Raw genomic sequence first — 25,300 nt, forward strand, 5'->3', positions numbered from 1 at the left:
GAGTAAAAGTATTTTTTACTTACTCAACCCCACACAAATTTGGGTCCTATCGATATTTATTCAGCGACTGTAATGCTAATAAATAATTACATAAGCCCATATCTGTAATCAGGTTGTAGCAGCTTAATAAATTATTGATGAAATTTATATTGAATTTGGATTATTTGGAAACTAACGGATTAATAGCACAGTGTAATTAATCTCATAATGAGATATTTTGTGTCGGTAACCGAATATCGGTATGTATTAGGATATTCCGGTAAATAACTGATTGTAAAGCGTGTGGTTTCTTGATTGCGATAGGCTGATTTTCAATAATCAGGTACAGGTTATCTTTTAAATAAACTATAAATTGACTTAATAGTGAAAAAATACAAGTGTATGTATAGGTATGTATGTACGTACCTAATTTAAATTTACCAATAATATTTTATTAATTTGAAGGGATACATATTTATGTAAAAAAACAAACACGCATGAAGCCGTTGTCCTCGAAGAGGTAGGCAGAGGTGCAACTAAGGCGGGGATGCTAGATCTTTATGGGTTAATAATGTGCCACATTTTGTGAACTGAAAAATTTCATCCAAGGTGGGCCTCTTATTCTGGCCACCTTTATTTCGATCGTAACCTTATTTTTCATAACAAAAATATTTCTACGATAATAATAATGTTTAAAAATGACGAAATACGAACGCAACCTCCTTGTTAATGTCATTTATTGTGACTGCATAGGTTTCTTCTAAAAACAAAGCTGTACGTTCTATCTTCTTTCACGCTTCAACTCGTGTAATTTCCTAATAAAAACTAACTCCGTTTATATACGATAATATATTATTTTATCAAAAATAAATACCGACGCGCGATTAAAAGGATACAATAACATAATTGTTTTTGATATTAAACAAATTTTCCGGATTCTATCGCGGTTTTTTGTTTTTTATTTTTCTCCCGACGTTTCGAAGACTTTGCAGCCTTCATGGTCACGGGGGGACTGAGGTGTTGTTCATCCGCAAAGTCAAAGTTACAATATCTACCTACATTTTACAATTAAACAACTTTTTTAAAATTTTAGCTATTGGTGATCCGATCTACGCAGAATATAATATATAACGGTAGATATTACCGTTAAGGCGATACCTCAAGGTCCATTTTCATACATTTTGTTTCGGCTTTAATCTGGGTAACTAAACAAGTATTGGCAAGTAAAGAATTTAAATTCACGTCTAGTTAGTGATTAGTTCTCGCAGTTGAAAGAAAAATGTAAAAATAATTAATAATCATGGATATTTCTGCCTTTAAAATTTCGTCATATTAAATTTTAAAGGCCGAAATATCCATGATTATTAATTATTTTTACGTTTTTCTTCAACTGCGAGAACTAATCACTAACTAGACGTGAATTTAAATTCTTTACTTCAAAAATGGACCTTGAGGTATCGCCTTAAGTCTTCGAAACGTCGGGAGAAAAATAAAAAACAAAAAACCGCGATAGAATCCGGAAAATTAGTTTAATTTCAATGTCTAACATTTGCGTAAACATAAGAAATCATTAAAATTGTTTTTATTTGAGTTAGATACATTCGTCAATAATTATGATTGGCGTGCCAAAACTGTTTCATCGCGTGCCACTTTAGGCACGTATGCCATCGGTTCGCCACCCCTAGGACTAGGGCATATCTGTAAAATAAACTTGCATAATATACGTGATATGCTGGTGGTAAGATATATTTTATATTCGCCCGGATAGCGACCACCGTATACAAGGTGTTAAAACCCGACATAGTAGCCCACGTAAGTGTGTCGCGTTTCGAAATCAGCTTATGTATATTCAGTTCTAACAGGCTTGCATAATTGTGTCGACTGCCGAGAAGTAATCATCGGACTCCACTCCACTTACCATCAAATGCAATGGGATCATTTTGCCAGGCGTTATAAACAAAAATAAAAAAAGCACAGAGGGAAATAAAAGGGTTAAATAATTATTAACCGTTTATTATATTTTTCCATACAACTATTAGTTATACGACATTTAACATTGCAACAAGAAGTTAATCATGAAACAGTAGAGCGTAAAAATATCTTAACTAACACACAAACTAACAACTATTTATTGCTTTTATGTATTTATCAGAATTTGTACATTATTTACATCATAGAAGAATCCGAAATCCCGTTTGGGTGGACAGATGGCCCAGTTGGGCTCCTATAGGGCTTTTCAACAGCCCCATATAAAAGAATAGCGATTTTTAAAAATGTCCATGGAGACATGTTAGAAATAATTGTTAAGAAATTACCCATTAACCATATTTCTGTTAAGTGTTATAAAGATTTGTATAATATTATATTCATATTTAAATTTTTGGTAATATTTTTCTGTATTGTTTAAAAGTACACAATAACAGCTTGATAGGTATTAGATAAACTAAAATCAAAATGTTTGGCCTATGGAGCAGATGTGCAAAGTTAAATTTATGAAATATATACTATAATTTTCTGTATAGAATCTCTAGATCAACTGCGTTTATAAATAATGTATTCCTTCACATTACTATATACATGATTCAAAAATAATAACAGTAAATGGATATCCTTGTAAGAAGAATGATTTTTCATTCGTATATCTTGTTCACATAATTATAGAATTGTCATTACTTGAATAAGCAATTTATTTCGATCATATTTAGCCAAAAAGTTTAATGTATCTCTTCCGTAAATTTTCTTGTCATTTAAATATCTGGCAACAAGACTTAGCGGCTTCACTAATGAAGCCGTTGTTACAACTCTATAATTCATAACATAATTAAATAATGTTGTCAAAAAACTTTTTCCTTGTTATTTTTTAACCAACCTTTTATATTTTTGCATGGACGCTGTTTACTAGAGGCATTTTGCATTAACTTTAATATAGCACGTTGCTTTAGAGCGCTCTAGCGTTCTTTTAAAGTGTAAAATTTGTTCAAGAATTTTTATTACCTTTTATGCATGGACATTATAATATTGTACATTGTATGTATATTGTATACTACCTCTTATTTATGTACAATATTTCCCAGTAATTACTAGGGCCGGCGCATATTTGGCGGAGCGCAGCGCAGTGAATTTTCACTGTTAAACTATTATCGACACTGTCTTCATTAAAATAATATTCAAAATCCATTACATTGTTATGTTAATCGATTTCGCATATTATTTAATGCAAACAATATCGATAATAGTTTGACAGTAAAAAAATCACTGTGCTGCGCTCTGTCATATATGCGCCAGCCTCTAGGCGCTACAAACAATCATATAGGTTTTAATCTTCTAGACTATTCACTACATCATATTGATAACAAACAAGGAATTTTAATCACAGTTCATTGTTATTTACAAAGCCATTGTAGTTAGGAAATTTTAGGAATAGTTAACAAAAGAACTAACAAAAAATAATAGTTAGGAAACTTTAGCACTAATTATTAGTGACAAAAGAACTAAGAAAATAAAACAGATTTCCTACAGTCTACACAATGCAAGTTGCTCATGAAGGTAACATCCATCAGAATTTTAGATTTATCATTGTTATTAATTAATACGCAGGCAAACTAATAAATGGGTTTAAACACCGTCTTATTAACACAAGATGCCTAAGGCATACACGATATTTGCTACAATTGTTTTAAAAAAAGGAATTTTAACAGAGAGCGTTAGAACATTACTATACCTACGGGACATCAAGATGTTTACAGAGCAGGAATAACACACATCAAGATAAGATAGGAATCAATAGCCACATAAGAGTGGACGATAAAAGTCGCATAGATTACACTAGCCGAAGATCTGACACTACAACTATTTAATACAAATTCACTACTACATTGATGGGTTTTCGTCTTTATTCACAACTCGATGTAAATCTATAGTCTACTTTAAAATAAATATCTTACGATCTAAATATTATATTACATTACCACTTATTTACGTATTTCTTTTCCCCTTTTACTTGCAAATAAACTTATCCGAAGCGTGTTGCATTAAACTTGTCTGGAAAGTTGTGATATCTTTATATTTAATCATACATATTATTATTGTAAAGATTGATTCCAACTTGTTTCGTAAAACCGTGATTTCAAATTTAAATGAATAGAAAAAATATATTCAGGAATCGTGAAAAAGACGACGCTGAATCTTTTCATAATATATTTTTCTTTTAAATTCAAATAACTATATTAACGAGACATAAGAAAACTTTAATGGAATTCATAGAAATAAACTTTTCTCGTGAAATATTGAAATGAGAAGTAATAGTTTAAAGATTTCAGATGAAACATCCATTGCCATTCCGTACAAGTCACTCGAATAAAATACCCGGCTTATCTTTCTGACTCGGGGTTTATATCTTATTTCCTTAATTCTTGGGATTATTTTCAGTTTTCGAATTCCGTTATACCATTTATTATAGTAATAACATTAAATATATTTCATTACGTACCATTGCGTATTTCTTTAATTTATTGTCGATCCTTTTACCATTGGGTTTTGAAATCACGTCTTATAATATCAAATATAATTGACCTCTTGGATGCGGGCCGCTTCCAATAGCCGATCTGGAAATCTTTGAGTGAGGCCCATGTTCAACAACGGACATCTTGCGGCTGATAATAATGATATATATCAAATAAAATCTAAAATCAATCTCTAAATTCAAGTCAGTCAAGAGTCAAAATAAGTTCACTTAACCAGCCAAGTTTATTGCAACTTTATTTACAACTAACCTTGATTTACATCTACGATTAGATCTAATAGTCAAACTAATTAGCAAAGCTGTGTATCCGGCTCAAAGGCATATCACAAACGCACTAAATCAACCATGTAATTACACTTCGATTGGAATAATGAGGGTATTGTGTGTTACAACAGCTATAACGTGGCGACCTCTCAATTATAATGTTATTAGCTTTCTGGAAGTCAAGATGTTCTTTGTTGATTAGGTTCATTTTAGCATATCGGGAAAATAGTAATTTGGTGAGTTTCTTATTACAGTAAACTGGCAAACAAATGAATTGATGGTCAATGATCATCAGTCCCAATAAACAAACGATGCTAGTAGCATCTCTAGTGTGTTTTGATCGTAATAAAAATTGGATAGAGTTAATGAAGTGACAAACACTGCCATTTTGATCTTCTGCTTCTCACTTGTCTTACAAATTTTAACAATACAGTCGGTACGTCACGTGGGCTTACTGACTCGCTGTATATATGTTATATCTTATTCGAGGAACGAAATAACCAAACGAAAACAATTCTATCTACCTACAGACTTAGATCTATATTTCAATAATATCCATTGTGTGCGGTGAAATTGATAGCTCTGGGCGGCAGATTTATTTGAAAAGAGGGTATTTTTTTCCTTTTTTGAACGTAGTGTTTTTTTGGAGTCGTAGTCAAAACCATCTTTGGAGTTCCTCTGCGTCAATCAAAAGTATTTATAGTACTGGGCTATGATGGTGGCCTTGACTGATTACCATAGAGAAATGAAATCTCAATTAATTATCGAAAAATATATATAATTAAATGCGAGTCGCATCTATAAGTTTTTTGATTTATAACTAGTATTGCAAGGGATAACTGATTATTTTTTGTTTCATTAAAAGAGACAACGATGAATAAATTATGAATTAATACGAAACTTGGTGAGCGTCAAAATTCAAAGCGGCCGTCATAGCGTGCCGGAACTGTACTGCGGAAAATGTAATTCGGAAACCCTTTATGAATCAGCACATACATTTACGCCTTTTATCCTGAAATTGTAGACAAAGGCGGAGCTTTTGCTCCAACTTTTCGCTATGTGTATTCCGTCACATGTGATAGAGAGTAAACCTATGGTCATATCGAGCACAATTCGTGAATTAATGAAACATGCTTTGCGCGTATATTATGGAACATATAGAAACCACGAAAGTGGAACATTTTGTAAATGTAATAATAGTACATTTCTGTTCCAGTAAGTGGAATGCCTATATTATCTTTCGACATCCATTAACCTTACGGAGAGTGTATGGGGTTAGAGGTTTCCTAATAACGTTTGCGAGGTCGAATGTTGAGGACGTGTGTCTACTTATTCAAAGCCAAGGTTTAGTCTTTTGTTATACAATATAGACGGTTTTTATACTGGAGTATTTACATATAAAGTTTTTTTTGATATTCAAGGGTAGGCAGAGACACATCTACTTTTCACCTACTATGTTAGCTCACGTAATAAGAGCAAAATTATTGTAATTTAATCGGGCACAATACCAGTCAGGATATTGTGCAATATATAGTCGAATCACATCACACGACAGAATACGTATAGCGGAAAGTGGGTGCACAAGTTTTGCCTCTGCCTACTCCTTCCCAGCCTCCGATCTCTCACTATACAGCAGGAAAACTAAATATCACCATCCCGCTTGATTCAGTTTCTATACGGTAATAAAGTCTATTACAATCTGACGAAGATACGTTATCTAATGTTCCACTCAACAATGACGATGCATATTTTCATTATGAGTCGCTTAGTGCAGCTTTGTCAAGGCGCGCAATGCACCACTGTTTCTCAGAAATTACGTTCACACAGAAGCTAGCAGCTGACATGGTCGATATGTTGAGTCATTGAATTTATATTTGGTATTACCACGACATCCGTAAACTTGGTAATGGTTGGATGATTTTTCGAATGGATTGGATTTACTCGGGGCAGTATTTCGTTTAAAAGGCATTCCGGATTAGTTTTCTTTAATTTTAATCCTGTAAATATGAAGACAGTTTTGTAATATTATGCAAAAGAATTAATGCAGAATCTAGATGACATGACAACATGTTAATAATTCTTTTTTTGTTTTATTAGGTAATGAATAATGATAGATGAAATATCGGAAATTTATATGAACTGATAATAATATTGATTATAATTTACTGTCCCAACAATATAACTTATTTGGATGCGATTGAGAAATGGCAATAATATGTTGGTGTAACTAAATGTTTCCACTCGGTGCCTAATTGCATAATCGTATTTAAAATGGTTTCATATCGCTATATTGAAATATGGTTCTACAGAAAATATTTAATGCTGTTCCTCAAAATCAGCCAGTCCATCAGACGGGGCGTTACGTTCCGTTTCACGCGCCAGTTGCTCGAGCGGCAGTGCGTGGATTGTACTGACGTATTGGCGCGTTAGCCTAGAGTGGAATGGAAGGGATGGATTTATAGCACAGATTTGTTTTGTCCTATTTGCTATGGGGAACGAGAGAAACTAGTACATTTTATAAAACGTGGCATCGATGCGTTCAAATAATTTATTAATACTTCGAGGGAATGATTATAATTTAAATAAGAATATCGTTTGTTAAATCTTTAAAATTTATTATTTACGTTGACGGAAGAAATCAATCTAAATATGAATGATTTCTCCCTCCCACTGCTATGTATGAACATAAATATTCCATTCAAGTATATAAATATATTGTAGTAACTTAAAGCCATTATACTTAAAAATCGATGTTTATTTTTAAATTTAGCGCGTTATTGCCTTCGTAAGTTATGCGTGAGGTCTACACGCGTCGACGATCTAATGCGAATGTTTCGAAGTGATTGATTATTGGTAAATGGCGCTTGAAATAAACGAAAATTAACATTTAAGAGTTGGAATTATTTTATATTGTCATTGTGTTAGACGGATTGTGCTTATTTTTATTTTGGGAATAAATAAAGCTACTCGTTTTGCCAAATTAAGTAAGGATTAAGTGGCCACTACACGGAGGAATCCAAATTTATTATAGACTATGCACAGCGATGAATACTTCTAGGCGAGAAATTACTTGAAACCAACAGTTGCTAAAGTTGCTGAAACACCTATAAGTTTCATATTAGTGTAGTGTTTCCGGCAACAAAATGATAGCGACTGCGTGGCGTCATAAGGACTAAAGAAAGACTTCGCCTCTCGACGATCGCCTGAAGACTATTCTGTTTTAATAGATAGATATACTGGATGTGATAATTGAAGGCACCAGAATGACTCATCCCTCGTCGGATCAAAAATAGGGTTGGTTTTTATATAAATTAATTTAACATTCAGCCGCATACAAACATAAGATTCGAGCAAGTCCCTACTGTTACTATAATCGCTTTGTGATGGCAATATCCTCATTATTCTTAATGCATTCTTCCCTGTTAATTTTGAATATAAATAAATATTATATTTTACTTTAAATATACTTACCTGCTGATATATTAGTTGTCGAACAATAGTAGCATGTACTTAGATTTTACTTTTATCACTTATAATGATGTGCCTTATAACTTTAAATATAATGTCTAGTGGCATATTCAGCAGTAGTGCAAAAATGAAGAGTAAAAAATATTGGAGAAATAAAGCAAATATTGAAAACATTCATTTGAAATTTGGCACAGTTTTAGGATGTGCTTTTTCATATCGATTGCAAAATTTTATCGGATAATATTGGTAGTTGAGTCCAAATTGAAGACTGAATTTGAAGCTAGATTTCATAATCTAGGTAATTGCGCTTTTTTTTTGCGCTACAATGTACATGGCTTTCCAATTTCATTATCTTTTGAGACGAATTCGTAATTAAGCGAATGTGTTACTAACTGTATTTTTCCTTAAGACTGATTTTCCATTGGCCAGTAAGACCATTGGAATTTAGAGCTATAAGATTTAGCGGCAGCTATGTGAAGTGAGAGTGATAGAATAATGATTTTCGGACTTATGTCATTTTAATAAAGTCCAAAATCCAAATTACATTGACGCACTACTGCTAATAAGCTTATACTAATTAACACTAAGCGATGTTTATTGCCGTCGTAAACAAAACTCACTCACGTACACTTGAGCAATTATTATATAGCCTTATTGAAGCTTATAAATATACATATATTGCTATATTACAAATTATAGAACTCTATAACGTATTGTATCTAGAGTGTATATAACAGACTTGCTACTAAGCGGCGGCGACTAAACGCAGTTCGAAGCGTCATGGAAAGTCGCAATCGCGCAAGCGGCGATAAATAATATAAAACTTAACGATAGAAGGTTTCTTATAAAGAAATTACAACCGTCAAGTTGTGAAACACCAATACGACGTTAATTTTTGCGTACAAATAATATTTAGAGTTCTTATGATTAACAGTTACACCAGTCTCTTTTAAGCATTAAACTTGATTAATTTTTCTTACGTGAGAAATTTTCACATACACTTTCACTTTTCCAAATAAATAATTTTGTATGAAGTGGGAATCTTATTATGACATCTATCAATATGTTTACTTTCAAACTACCTGCTATTATTCATACAAACGCGGTACGATTGATTGTCGTAAGCAATGCTAAATATCGATACTGTATAGAAGATTTTAACTAATAGTACACAGTAATATTATCCTTTTTCTGATATTGGAATGTTGATTTTATTTGATCTGAAATATGGAAATATTGTTTCGAAAGCACCTAAAGAGAACATTAAATTTTTAAGTGATAATTCTATTTCATACTAACAAAATAATGGACTACAAAAATAATAACGCTACCTAACATTTAAATCATAAGAAGAAGAAATATAATTCGTGAGTCTTGACTCACAGTGTTGTTTTTGTTATGGTTATATTTTTAAAATATTTTTTATACAATCTTTCATGTTTATAATGTCACTTTGATAATAATAAACGCAGAAATAATGTATAGAAGTACAAAAAACAACTCTTCTGTGCGTATATTGACGCAAACTTTCCACTCGCGACTATCACATTAAATGTTCCTGCGATTTTTAGTCGCGCGTCCGCCATCACTACACGAACTGCGCCGTTCCTGTGTCCTTCCAACAGCTGAAGCAGCAAGGCAGCGCACACATGAGCGTGTTTTTAAACGCATCTCTAAAGTCGCGGTTAAAATACGCGTATATGAGCGGGTTTAACGCCGAGTTGAAGTAACCTATCCAAAACAAAACGCCGACGACAACTGCCGGTGTTTCACATGGCTCGCCACACACATTTGTTGTTACATACCTGGAATAAATCTTGAATTAGTATTTTTACATTCTCAAAAGAAAAAAAAAATTGTTTTGTTTATCTGGCAACCCTACAGACAATGTTTAGTGTTATGCTAGGTCAATAAAATAACAATATTATCGATGATATACGCTGACCGTACTAGTTTACTAACGTGTAAAAATAAATGCAGAGTGACCAGTTAGGTTTATTTTGGGTCGCATATACTGCCGTGCTAAGCGCAAATGCGGTATGTCAGGGTAACCTTATTTCGAGATAATCGAAGTTTTGTAAATAAAGTTTTATAGTTTTTTATGTAAAACTGAGATAGAGGAACTCTTTGAAGGTTTTTTTTTAACAAGTTCTAAATTAGATACCGTTATTGAGATAAGTTCATAGGATTGGTATTTCTTCAAGCTATCTGACGACATAAAAATCAAAATTTAGATTTTTTTGAGATACCGTTTTTGACCTTAGCACGGCAGTATAGCACAGTCCTAATTCATTAAAACCTTCAAAGGTCGTCATCAATGAAAATTTTTGCTCCTAATCTAATTTATAACAGTAAGTTGAACACTACGCGAGCTATCCAAGAGAAATTTCATGAAACTGATGGCCAAAGTTGTTCAGTATTTATCGCCCTCAATTCGCAATTATACTACAGGCCCGGTTATAATCCATTTAAACCCTATTTCAGGTTTATTGGATTATTAAGCGATTTTGAAAGCTTTGAAACACATTAAGATTGAATATGAGTTGATAAAACTAATTCTGATAAATTGCCATCGAAATGCTGTCCAACTTTATAATACTTGAATGATAAATGTATCAATTTGTCAGCAAAACGTTGATTTATTGTTGTCATGCTAAATTATTTATTCGGTTTTAGGCGCACAGTAAAATTAGTGGTATGTTACGAATTATAAAGTAGTTTTAGTCAGAGCATTAACTTTACCGCTTTTTTTGATAGTAGTACAAAACTTTGTGTATTTTGTTATAAGTACCAGATATTTTGGGCCTCTTATATACATTATTCTATTATTCAATTTGAATGTATTCGTTTAATGTATTTATGTTGAATTTGTATGTATGTATCATTATTTAACTATGTTATAATAAGCTTAAAGCCTTTATTTATCTCCAGATTTTAGTGATTCCTAGTGCTACCGATACGATCCTAGGTTTAAACTTTTCATTTTATAGTATAATAGTCGACGTTTCCCGCATTTTCTAAGATTATATAAAGCAGTTAATAACTAAAGTCTTACTGCCTGTATAACAACATATTAGTACATAGTAAGAACGGTTTAGCATTGAATAAATAATTATCAACAGACTTTAAATCTATATCTGTGTAAGTTATCAAAATAAAAGTTTCATTTGGTTTAAGAATTACGAACAAAACAAAAAAAAATCTATTTTCTAAGATTATCTAACTAATTTACAATTTATAAACATTAAAATCAATAATATGCCACATGTAAATAATTTATTAGTACGATAACTACAAAATAGTCGTCATTAAAAAAAAAAAAACTTACCAAAGAAAAAACGGCAGCCAACACAATAAAAACGCGCCGACGATGATGCCGAGCGTGCGCGCGGCCTTATGTTCCGCCCTCCAAGACTTCCCCGCCGCGCGTATCGACGCACCTGTTACAAAAAGACATTACAAATTGATACATTTGGGGAGTAATTCCTTTGCAAGTTGAAAAATCTTTATGTCTGATTACGGGAGTTTATTAGCAAACATAATAGGAACGCGGCGACAATGATGCCGAGTGTGCGCACGGCCTTCTATTTCGATCTCCGAAACTTTCCCACCGCGCGTATAGACGCACCTGATGCGAGCACACGTTATAAATTGTTCCATTTATCAAAAGGTATAGGTAATTTTTGTATGCATATTGAAAAATCTCTATATGAGATTATGGGAGATTATTAGCCAAAAGAAAGGCAGCCAACATAATAGGAACGCGGCGACAATGATGCCGAGCGTGCGCACGGCCTTCTATTTCGCTCTCCGAGACTTCCCCGCCGCGCGTATCGACGCACCTGATGTGAGCACACGTTATAAATTGTTCCATTTATCAATAGGTACGGGTAATTTTTCTTTGCATATTGAAAAATCCCCAGCTTTATACTTAATTACAGGGTGAATGATTGAATCCCTCACAGCCCAATTTCGGCCACGGCGGCCAATCTCAACAGAGATTAGCCAGGAACGCAGGATATATTACAGTGCGCAAGTTTGTGCGCCACTTATACCATCTCTACAATATTAAGTCAATACGCGAGAGTTGATTTGAGAAGCGAAGCACATTATATATATTTTAATTTTCGTAAGTAAGTAAACGAGGAAGCGGACCGCCTAATGGTAAGCGGTCCTCGCCGCCCATGAACTTGTGCAATGCAAAGCTCACAGCCAAGCCATTTTCTACCTAATAAACGGTACAGCTTTTGCCTATTTCGGGGGTAGGTTAGATGTACCAAAAGCCCCATCCAGCCAAGTACATTTATTTACATACTAGCTGACCCGACAGACGTTGTCCTGTCTTAACTATGTATGCACGCGCGCATTCTGTCAATCGCTGACAGTTATTTCAAACCACTAACAGTTATGTAAAATTAATGTTGTTGTAAAATTAAGTTTTCTTAAATTTTCTAATTTCCTGCGCATTTTTTGAATTTCTTTCATAAGAACCTTCTCCTGACAATAACAAACACAACAAAAAAAAAATTGTGAAATCGGCCCAGCCGTTCACGCGTGATGACGTGACCAAGGGAAATAGGGATTTATTTTTATATATATAGATTATACGTAACTATAATCATCTTAGGTAGTTTTTCTAGTTAATAAACAGTCCACTGCCGGCCAATTTGTTATAGGATTTGGACCGGAGCCCACTGCGCTGGTCCAATGTGATTTGTTGATTACTCGGAACTTAATCTGTTAACAGAGTTCACGTGAAGTGATGTTTGCGTAGGCACGAAATGTTGGAGTACACCTCAGTTTATTTTATTCCAGTTACAATGATGTAGATACAAAATATTAAAATTTACACACGAAAAGCTACAAAATGACTTTTTTCTGGAGTCACTATACCTACTGAGCTATAAATAGGTGGTTAAATGAGTTCTTTAGTCCCCTCTTTAGGCTTGTCTTTATGAGTTTTCATCTTTTTGTAGCATCTTCATAAAAATGATATACGAGCGCAATTTACTTCGTGAGTTGGCGCGCCTCTTGAAATTAATGTCTGACGCTTAATCTGGTATCCGCTTGACTTTATTTGATTAAATTGACGTCTAGTGACTGATCTATTTATATTATATACTAGCTTTTGCTCGCGGCTTAGCTCGCGTGAAGGAGTTTCCCGGGATAAAAGTCCTACTATATATTTTCCCGGAATAGTAGCCTATAACTTTTCCAGGGTCTTATACTATCTCCATACCAAATTTTGCTTTCTTATACCACATCTTATGTACACGTCCCGTTCCCGTGGGAACGGGATAAAAAGTATCCTATGTCCGTCTCCTGGTACTAAGCTACCTCTCCACCAATTTTCAGCCAAATCGCTTCATCCGTTCTTAAGTTATAAATAGTGTAACTAATACCACTTTCTTTTATATATATAGATATTGATGGAGTCTTGTTTAGAGCAACATTAATTATTGTTTGGATAAAAATGAAAATAATTATTATGAAAAATATTTGCAGAATGATCGTAAAGTGTAATTGACACAATCAGTTTTATATGTTTAAAGTATTTTTTTTCTTTACTAGAGAAGTCCGTTTGCCTTCTCTACAAAATAAAAAAAAAACTATTACCCGAAATAAGTCCTTACATATAAAATATGAAACATTCAACTCTGAAAAGCCACCTTCAAACACTACCTTAACATCCGCCTACAAACAGCCGTGTTCCGTAACAAGCCTTAAGCAATTAACTTAGAATCTGATTAAGTTAATGTTACTTGTATAAGTTAAAATTACTTCGTAGTGTAAACATTCGTTAGGGCCGTTTATTTTTAGGTTACATGCCGTTACTTTAGATTTATGCCTTCTAAGTTTATGTAACTTAGTAAAAGTTGGGCTATTATATGTGACCTTGGAACTTGAATTTTGTTGCGTGCTATAATCGACTATAAACTTAAATAAAATGACTTAAGATTTAAGCCAAAACCTTCCCTTTCCAGCAAGAGTTTTTGTTTAGTGTTCATAAGATACGTTAAGCAAACAATGTTTATTGCTACCATCACTTGGTGGATAAGTGGAACGGTTATATTGGTTTAAAATTAAAATCATGTGTGTATTCTTTTGAATTTATAGCTCGCTTTAACGGTGAAGGAAAACATCGTGTGAAAACCTGCACATCTGAGAAGTTCTCTATAGGAATTTCGAAGGTGTGTGAAGTCTATCAATACGCACTAGGCCAGCGTGGTGAACTAAGGCCTAATCCCTCTCAGTAGTAGAAGAGGCCCGTGCTCAGCAGTGGGCAAGTAGATAATACAGGGCTGATAATATTATACTGTCACATTACCTTGTCACCAATCTATTATACTTACTAAGATTTGAGTAAATACAGGGGAAACCGCAAGAAAATTATCATGAAATATTTAACATTTCCAATTGCTATTACTGTTGAAGCAATCACTTACGCAAGGTTCGTGTGATGAATTCCGCCAAGCTATTATGGAAGTCAGTCTGTAATGCGAACCCTTGTAATTGAGTTAGCTCGTCTGTACGTCTGTATGAAGTAAATGTTCATTGAGTAATGTGTTTCGACGGTTTTTAGATCGATTTCGTGAGTGTCCATGAGATAGCATCTATTTGTAATTTGTACTATTTCTTGTCTTAATAAAAGACAGCGGAACTCTATAAGTTATAAATCTTCAGTCTAAAGATATAAAATAACTTTTTAAAGCATTTTTTTTCCTAAAAATTACACGGCGGCATGTGTTCCTAAACTTACATTACTAAAAGTTTGAACCGGTTCGGGTAAAATTAAAATTTTATTCGTATCATTTACTTCCTCCTTATATTATTTTTTCAAATACCTTATAATTTTCACTGGAGTTTATAGTAACATACAAGACAGCTAAAAAATCGATCATCAATAATCACAGAACGCAACCTTACTTGATTATGATATTTCAAATGGACATTTGGTGATAATCGTAAAGTACATTTTTTTATACTAATAAACTTCCTTCATGATACGAGAGACAATGATAACATTTCTCTTACGCTTCCTCTTGAAATCGATCGCTCCCAAAACCCCTGACTTTCCCATATAACGGCCTCTCCTTGTCAGGTAACTGTCAAATTCGTGTTATGAAGTTAGGGAATGTCTAGTTCACATCTGACACGCCTAACACGACCGTAGTCTCTAATTTATTAGTTTACGCGCCGTGTACATTTCCTATTTGATGTGTGGTATAGTATAACTGGAACATAACGAGGAGTTTAATTTATATATTTTAAATGAGTTTCGTATGTCTGACGAATATTGGGCTAGGATTGCTACCATGTGGAGCCCTGATACTGCTCGTAGGCGTCGAGGCAGACCAAAGAAGAGATGGCGGGACGAACTGGATTCATTTAGAAATAACTGGTTCATTATAGCGAGGGATCGTGATTCATGGAAGGATCTAGGGGAGGCCATTGCCCAACATTGGGACATTACAGGCTACTACGATAAGATACGAGTTTCGTGGTCACTAAACTTATTTACTCCGGTTGCTAAATATGGACTTCATATAACTGACATAAAAAATGAAACGTTTATTCAAAATAATGTAATTGCTTGTGTAAATCCAAATGATGACACACAGGTAACATAAACAATTCTGTATGAATTAATCAACATACAATAGGAACAATAATGTAAATTGCCGATAAGTAAACACGATGATTAAGTAATATTTGATTTCCTCGTGCGGATGTAAACGCGCTTTGTAAATTTGCACAAACTTATTATTAACCCATTTTCAACCTTTATTTTTATTTTGCTGGCGTTATTCTCAGAATATTATGTATTATGGACCTATTAATTTATTCAATTATGTTTTATTATTGATTTTATCTACTTTCTGTGATAAGATTTTTTTCAATTTTGATAAATACTAAAGTAAAATAAAGTTGTAATTAATATAAAATTAAGTTTAGGAGTCAAAACTATTTAGTCCACCACGCCAAATATTTTTGATTCTAAAAATCTTGTATTGAGTGGACTGGTCTTTAAGTCCATGGAATAAATAAAAAGATAGTACTCACCTTGTGTATTTAGCTCCGTGGCAGCCTTTGCTAAATCCCTAGTAGCCACAGCTGATGAGCAACTAGGTCTCCACCCTGGAGGCGGCTGCCCACTCGAAGACCTTTTATTGGAACCTCCAGAACAATATCCAGAACTGGCTGTGTCACAACTCACGTTCACCGACTTTCTTGGACTGGCTTCTTTACTGGGACAAATATCTCCTAAAGCCATCACAACTTCACCAAACTCTGTTTCTTCGGGCCCAACTTCTGTGAACGTGCTGTAATTTGGACTGATGTCGGACGGCCTTCTGTCCGGGTGGAGGTAATGTGAATGATGCGCCGAGTGTGACGTGTGCTTCATATGGACAGAATTTAAAAGAATGTTCGAAGAAGTCCTGGTCAGAGCTTCCCTTTGTCGAATAGCTTCACGAAATATCCTGCAGTACATTGATATCATGACGATACTCGGTATCCAGAACGAAACGCTTGATGACACGATTGCATAAACTATATTGACTTTAAAGATGCACACGTCAGGATTTTCTTTCCTGTATTGTCGATGTTGCTCCGTCGTATACCATCCCATAAAAATCGGCACGAAACTGATGAAAGCGGGCCACAACCAGACATTGGCTAGCATGAAACATACTGTTTTATGTGTCATTGTTACTGGATACTCCAATGGTCGTACTATAGCGTAGTATCTGTCAACTGATATGCAGCAAAGGTGAAGTATAGAAGCGCTTGAGAAGTAGACGTCAAGAGAATTGAAGATATCACAGACTAAAGGGCCGAAGAGCCAGGCGTCAGTCATTTCAGCACTAGCGTTGAAGGTCATCGCACAGAGTGCCACAAGCATATCAGCAACGGCGAGGCTGACCACGTAGTAATTGGTGAGTACCCGAAGCTTTCTGTGCCGGTGGACTGAGATAATGACGAGCGCGTTGCCGAATAATGCGCCGAGAATGATTGTTGTGAAGACCAAGCCTTTGAGGATGAGGATAATGGTGTGCTGCCAGTGGTGGTCGGGCGCGGCAGGCGGTGCCAGCGTTGAGTGCAGCTCGTGGAGAAACGCTGGCTCCGTACCGCGCCCGCGCGCTTCTACCTCGCTCCGAAAACTGCCATCTGCAAAGGAAATTCAATGAAATTATTTATCCTATAAGACTTTTGGCTTAATTACTATAACTCTGAGAAATTTGGGTCGTACCGTGTTAAGCAATAATTGGTTCTTACTAAAGTTTGTAGAGCTAAGAATTAGCAACACTGCAGCGGTGATATAGGTTAAGATTCTCATTTCGTAATATGTCTTTATTATGTTCGTGTGTTTTAGTATCTTTGAGTAGATATTCCATTTGAGCAAGTAAATTCAAGACATAAAATATTTTACAGCTCTGAGCCTTGTTAACTTTTGTCGTAAAGATACAAATTCTTCGCATTAAGAAGTTTCGATAGTAGAATTAAGCAGGTTTAAGGTGAATTGGAGCAAAAACTGGAAGATTTTAATAAACAAGGTCTGAAAGGCAGTAGAAATTTTATCAAAGGTAGAATAATAAAATCCAGCTTTTAGTACTAATATACAACTCTATCTTTTTAATTCCGTTCATACTATTCAACTATTTATGTTGCTTGATTTGTGTATATTTTATAAGATTACATAACTTAGCGATGGTGGTGGGCAAAATAAACGAACGAAACATAAAAAGCTAATGTGTTTTAAGTAATTATGTTATGGTAATTGGATAATAAATCATGCACATTAATCAACAATAAGAAATGTAAGAATACAAATTTAAGACACCAAAAAAAATTTCTTTCAAAAACATTCGCAGACACATTAATCAGAAAAATACAATAAAAACGACAGCGACAAATCTCCAACAATCTCTTTGTTTCTCGAATAAAACATTTCAGCCGAAAAATGTCTATCTTTAAAGACGTCAATGACAAACGTTCAATTATTTAGGATCTATTTAGATGCTGTCTATCTAAGGGACTTAAAATCGCATGTAATTGCATTTTCGCGTTGAATAATAAAACGATGAATAATGATTTCTAATGTTTACGCGAATGTGAGACATTGATATAAAACATTTTTTTGCATTTTATCGCATTTTTATATTATAATATTTTTTTAAATATTAACATTAATTTAAACAAAATTTATAATGTTTATTTAGGGATAGAGAGCAGAAGAATAAAATTTATGTATGTGTTATACAGTCGGTCGAATTTGGCCAGTAGACAAGCACTAGTAAAATATTATTCCAATTAAAAATTAAGTAGCATTCAATGATCTGATTCAGCAGGATGCTAAAAATTGGGCAAACTATTTACCACGTAGTAGGAAGGCGGTCCCTGCATCGAAATCAGCATAAGGCCAAGAATAAAATTCGAATTAATTAATCTCTGATATAGTAAGACATACTGACAACTCCTTAATTTCAGCATGAGGATGGAGGAGAATAAAAAAAGAAAAGTATATGTGGTATTTTTGGGTAGAAAACTTAAACATTAGGAAAAGAATCTACCAAAATAATATTCTTTATGAATATATCCTTTTATTTTAATGCTATAGTTATTTTAAATAAAAGTAAAGCTTTCAATAACAGAGTTTAATTCAATTATTGCGAGTCAGAGCGCCTTCAGTTTGCAATCGTCGCTAAGCTTTAACTTCGAGTTAAGTAAACCAGATCCTCGACTGCATTTCTACTGTTTAATAGCATTAATTTCTGTAAAGTTTATTTGGATGTATTTATTTTAGTATGATGCAGACAGACTTTACAAATAATTTTTGTATTTACACTGTCTGATATTTAATGTCTCTGGGTACAAACGCTCTGCAGTGCCATTTATTACAGTTGTAGGGGGGGTGTATTATTAACGTTATGGACATGCCTATACATTTAAGCAAGCGGTTTGCTCGTCTCGACAATTAATCGAATCATAAATGACGCCAATAAAAATGATTTGCTTGGGTTATTATTTAATCTATATATATAAAACAAAGACGGGTTTGTTACAACACTTATAACTCGAGATCTGCTGAACCAATTTTCATGGTTATTGATTCGTTGGATTTGTCTCCGCCCCGAATAGCAGAATACATCTTAAAAACAACGAAAACTCGATATGTGTAATAATACTTAATCATTTCAATAAATGCTCATTTTTGTTTAGTACATGTCAAACATGTTGTCCAATCCTGTCAAATACTGTAACAACTATTCATGTGTGCGTTCAGAAATTTATTTCCATCTCGAATAGAAGTGTATAGACAAATCGAGAAAAAATCTAAAATAGCTCGGAATAATACCTAAGATTTATTCTACAGGTTAACAAAAGTGTAAATGTCTTTTTATAGGTTGTCTATGATTTTTCTTGATAAGCTATTGTCTATGTCTCGAAAGTTCAGGCACTGTTATTATATTTGGTGATTTTATGTGGTTTTTTGCGAGTGCATATTCAGTATTACGATTAATAACAATGCCGCGTCCTAGAAGATCTAATCTTTCCCAGCGGAGTCGTAATGCAATTAGGCAACGGAATATCGCGAGTCAATTATCTGATGAAGAACGAGAAATTGCACGAGAAGAGCGCCGCGTTAGTATGGAGCAAAGAAGGGCCTTAATTCGTGCTTCTCAAACACAAGAGCAAAGAGAGGCAGCTCGTGAAACGGCTAGGTTAGAAACGAGAAATCGAGCTTATCGTTCAGATGAACAGAGGAATAATCTTCAAAGTGCAAGAAGAAATGGATCAAGTATTGATTTGAATCGAGCAGCGTTTCTATATGATTGCACCATCGACTACAGCTTGCATCGTTTAGTTTGCATTGGTCCAATGGACGTTGTTTGCCAGCATTGTGGCGCATTGAAGTTTTCTGGTGAAACGCCTGGTTTGTGCTGCTTTAGTGGTAAAGTGAAATTGCCATTATTGGTCCCGCCACCAGAGCCATTGTGTTCCCTGCTTTATGGCGAAACACTAGAATCACGACATTTTCTAGCGAACACTCAAAAATACAATGTCTGTTTCCAAATGACTTCATTTGGGGCGGAAATTATCGAAGAACACGGATATAATCCGACATTTAAGGTAATTTACGTTAAAAACTTTATTTTCTATGATTGTAAAAAAAATCTGGAATGTCGTTTGTTAGATTTCTGTATTTTTCTCTAAAATAAAAATGGCATGTTATTATTTGAAAATAAAAGTGTTTGTAAATCTAACTATAACTGTGGCTTTGACTTCACAGATTCAAGGCCATCATCATCGTTCTTCATTCATCATAATAAAATACTTTTATATTTCTATTATTTTGTATCATTGTATTACGTTCATCAAAGCCTAAATTAGTTCAGCTAAAAGGTAACACGACACTCATTGACTGTTAGGCGGTACGAAGTTCGCCGGGTCAGCTAGTTGAATATAAAAAACAGTAATGAAAATATCCTTTTTTAAATAGGTAATTAAAATACTGCTACTGTGATAGATATTGAATATTAAAATATTTGTTCGTTTGTATTTTCTTAATTTGTTAAGAGACTTTAAGGGTTGAAGTTCAATTTTGATTGCGAGTGATTTAATTTTTCAGAACAGAACTAGTTAGAAAATTAATATTTGTATTTAAAGTATTAAATATTTGTATTTGTTTTTGTATTTAAAGTATGTATTACATTAATTTGTTGACCTAAGTACCTATTTAAGAATAAATCTTATTAACAAAAGTAATATCTTGTCTCTTTCTTTCGTGAAATAGTTTAAATAGTTTTCATAAACTTTCCTAAAATTGAAACATTAGAGATAAAGTTAAAAATACAAATTTAATAACCTACTTTTCGGACCATGGTAACTGATAGTGTGATTTATCGATCATATTTTTTTTGTGACTACAATATACTTAGGTTAATAGCAGATTTAAATTGATTGCCTTGGTTGCGTAGTTTTAAGGCATGCGCGGTACGAGAGCGCTCTGAGGTCCTGGGTTCGAATCCTAGGTGGAGCAGTGATATTTGGGTTTTTCTGCTCAGTATCAGCCCGAAGTCTGGATTGAGCCCCATATGGCGACAAGCTGGCCCCCTATCAAATCATGGGACGGAACACACTTGGCAAAGAGTGGGTGCCCTGGTTGCGCCTCTGTCTACCCCTTAGGGAATAAATGCGTGATGATGTGTGTATGTTAATGTTTATTACTAATACCCTTGTATAAACAAAAACGTTTAACCCAAAGGTCATATTAATATCGCAAAGTTATACCATACAAGAACACTTTCATTAAACCTTCAGATTGGATATTAATGAAACTAATTCGAAGTTGCGTTCACAAAACTTGACATCGATCGAAGCCTCAAGGTCAATGGAAACAGTTTGGCAGAGGCTGTTGGAACCTGGCCAGAGACCTGTGATCCACATGCGGTTTTGGGTTATTTATTACCGCCACTAGAATTTTCGAGTGTTATTAGTAAAATAAAGAGCATTACAGAGGCACATCGAAAGTCTTTCTTCTTTTTTACTAATGATATAAAATAACATCAAAATTGAATGCTATTGTTAACAAAATACAGCATACAATAGAAGCGACATTTCTGACACTTATTAGATACTTCGTACGTTAACTGTCATATACAATCATGTATAGCGCGACGGGATTCCATAAAAATAGGGTTTCTTCGTTGAAAATAATTATTTTTTTGTGTCACATAGTTTACTCAACATTGTAGTTATTATAACCATTATAAAGTTAGCCTTAGTGTTAAAGTTATTAGGAGACAAACTGGCAAGCGCAGTGTCGAACGTCCACCCACGAGGTGAAAGATGACCTCATAAAAATCGCATCCCCCCGAAGCAATTCTTGTGCGCTTGGTCTCCACACTGAATTCACGCCCATGAACGGGGAAACATTTTTCGCGGTCTTAGGCAATCAAGTGTGTATACCTCATGGTTGCCCATTCAAATTGAGGCCTATAAGGGCTCACGAACAGGTCCTAGCCTTTTTCCCTCCTCCCGTCTTAAGATGTTCCTTATACTTCTCCCAAACTCCCTTCCCAACTTTCCTCCAGGACCCTGCCGTCGCTAAGCCGGGCGATTCCAATATCTCATTCGTGGGCTTCTTCCGGTGTTGACTGCAGGATCCGACAACCAAAAAAATAAAAAATCGCAGGTCGTTTGATGCGGGCCTTTTCCAATAGGTCGATCTGGAAATCTTTGGGAGAGGCCCATGTTCAGCAGTTGATATCCTTCGGCTGATAATAATGAAGGGCCAGTTTCTTTTATACATTAATCTACGCATGAAACTTGTAAATGGCCTTGTTATTTTTTGTTCTTGTACATGCTCGCTGTACTTTTCCGAATTAATAAAATAGGATACTAACTGCTTTTAGCCATTAACATTCCGAGGTACTTACCTGGCTATGTTTGCGGAATAGGCGGGCCAGTACAACAATGGCAGATGTATGTTGCTTTGATACATATTACTATTTGGATCACAGTCTCTGTGTCAGTATAACATGGAGTCTACGTAAGCAATCGTAATATCTTAAATGGATCTTACATAGGGTTTTGTAAATTTGGAGCCATATTGGCGTAGAAAAACTTCGGTACGATAATATTGTATTAGTTTTTATTTCTATTCTAAAATGTGTTATATGAACAGTCACAGAAGTAGCTGAACAAATTAAAATTGTCAAATTGCTTTTAAATTTTTGTTTCCATACGAACAATCGTTAAATTTGATAGAATAAACTTCAGAGGGTTGATTCTTTTTTAGATAAAGATAAAACAATATTTCAATTAATGTTAATATGCAGAAGTGGTTTTGAAGGTGTAAAAGTGGCTGACTGCATAAAAGTAAGTAAGACTCTTAATAGACGTTATAGTTATGTATTAAAAGAGACGTGCCATACAAGTTTATCAAAGAAGTATAGAAATAACCTGACCTGTTTCCACATTATGGAATAAAAATAAACAGTCTTGTATATTCGTAAAGAGAGTAAAGTATACATTTATTTTTGTCTATTAAAACTATTTTAATTAAGTAGTGTTTAGATATTTGTATTATGTTGTACTAGAAATGTCTGCAGTGTAAAAGAGGACTTGTATGTTAACATTAAAATATTGAGGAGTGCAAATCATTCGTGCCCAGGGTATTTTATTAACACAAAGTTATTTAATGCACTTTGTGTTTTTTTTTTTAATTATGATCGATTACGATAATAATTTTAATTTAATTTTATGTTTTCATTGTTTTTGGATTGACAAAAATATCCTGTTATGTAGAAATCGTAAAGTTTGAGTGATGTAGGAAAGGTTTGATAATAACATTGGTTATTTAGGTCTTTATCTTTCTTGCCTATACAGTGTCTTTTATCTATACAACAAAGTCCTCTTTTCTGTCTGTCTGTATATTATCGAATTTCTCAAATTCTACTAAACGGATTTTTATGAAATTTGGTATGGAGATAATTGAAGACCCTAGGAACGTTATAGGCTACTTTCTATCCCGGGAATATATCGGGATTTTCATCCCGGAAAACTTCACGCAGGCGAAGCCGCGAGCAAAAGCTAGTTATGAATATTAACTTCATTCCGCTTGTACTTTAGATAAAATATTTTGCACAGTTACCGAATTTCAATTTAAAAAATAAAAATCGGAAAAGGCTAGAACGTTTCAAAATTGTGTTATTACGTTGGAGAAGTTCCAACGTTTTCCTCGTTTGAACCGGCTTACTGCGAATAAAAGTATTTTGATTTCACTGTAAATGGTTTTTTAATTGCACGGCACTGGATTTCTCGGTGTCTTTTGAGGCGTTATTAAATTAATTTTTATATGAAAAAAGCGGTGAGTCTAGTTGGGATTGTAACGGTCTGCCGAGCCGAGGACCACAAAACTCAAGCCACTGCTATGACTTTTTAAAGTTGTATGTATCGATTGACAATTATCGCTAGCTTAACGATGAAGGAAAACATTGTGAGGAAATCTTTATACGTGCGGATTCACTATACTAAAACCGAAGGTTTGTGAATTCTGTCATCCCGCTATAGACATGGTGAACTGAGGTCCACTCTTTCAGTAGAGGAGGCCTGTGCCTACCAGGACAGTATAATATACTGCTTGTGTCATTATTATTTCAGAAAAAAAGTGTTTTATTAGGTAACTGTAATATAAAAAAATGGTATCACTGAATACTAGCGAAAATTTAATTGCGGTCCACGCTTCGACAGCACTGTTGAATGCGATAATTATAAACAAAAATAATCAATTATTTTTCAAGTTTTTTACATATTCATTTGCCAATGAGTTTAAAGGTTTAAAAAATCGTTTTAATTTTACTTCATTTCTCTTAATGAATTCCTACCACGGATAGTAATAAATTCTCGACTTAATAAGTCGCGAGCGATATTTATGAAACATAATTAAATGAATATTTAAAATGTAGGTTAAGATGTAAATACTGACCGAGCGGGGCGGCTTTGTATGGATAGCTAATTAGTATGTACTAATTAATTAGTAATATTATAAGTGCTAATGAGATGGGTCATGCAGTGGTTCTGGCTTAGAGCAAATAGATTTTACTATAAGGCGGCGCGTAGACGCTATCCATTTGATGCCGAGAAATACACACACAAATACACTATGAAAATGAATGTTGCTGAAGTTACTGAAATAAATTTCCGTTTTGTATATCAACCAGAGGTTCACGGAGTTGCGTGGCGGCTTAGTATCTACGTAGAATAATTGTTCACATTCAATATTAATATATTATATTGGTTTCAGCTAAAAAACATCGCTGCAGTTCAATGTGTAGATAGCTGAACTCGATCCATTTTGGATTTTGGTTTCTTTTTTAATTTGGTTTACTTTTTTTGATTATTTGTAAAGACTAATAAAAGTTAACCAAATGTTTTTTTTTTAATACATATATGCTAACGTGTTTATAAGAAAATTTAAAACAAAAAGAAATAAATATGCAAAGAATATGCCAAAATAACTAAAATTTATTGGTATTTCGAGAAAACATCCGCCGGAGA

General features: G+C 34.1%; 1 protein-coding gene across 1 annotated transcript in view; it reads right to left on the reverse strand.

Annotated features, from left to right (window-relative positions):
- Window positions 1-7,233: 7,233 nt before the first annotated feature.
- The window catches only part of LOC115448051 (octopamine receptor beta-3R), a 140,551-nt gene continuing 122,484 nt past the window's right edge, over window positions 7,234-25,300 (reverse strand). The window contains exons 2-4 of the mRNA XM_037439923.1: window positions 16,298-17,404; window positions 11,562-11,673; window positions 7,234-10,038 (exon numbers count right to left, since the gene is read on the reverse strand). Coding sequence (XP_037295820.1) covers window positions 9,822-10,038; window positions 11,562-11,673; window positions 16,298-17,404 — 1,436 coding nt within the window. The 3' untranslated portion in view covers window positions 7,234-9,821. The remainder of the gene's footprint in view (window positions 10,039-11,561; window positions 11,674-16,297; window positions 17,405-25,300) is intronic.

The sequence above is a fragment of the Manduca sexta genome, chromosome 18, assembly GCF_014839805.1.
Source record: "Manduca sexta isolate Smith_Timp_Sample1 chromosome 18, JHU_Msex_v1.0, whole genome shotgun sequence".
Classification (NCBI taxonomy): domain Eukaryota; kingdom Metazoa; phylum Arthropoda; class Insecta; order Lepidoptera; family Sphingidae; genus Manduca; species Manduca sexta.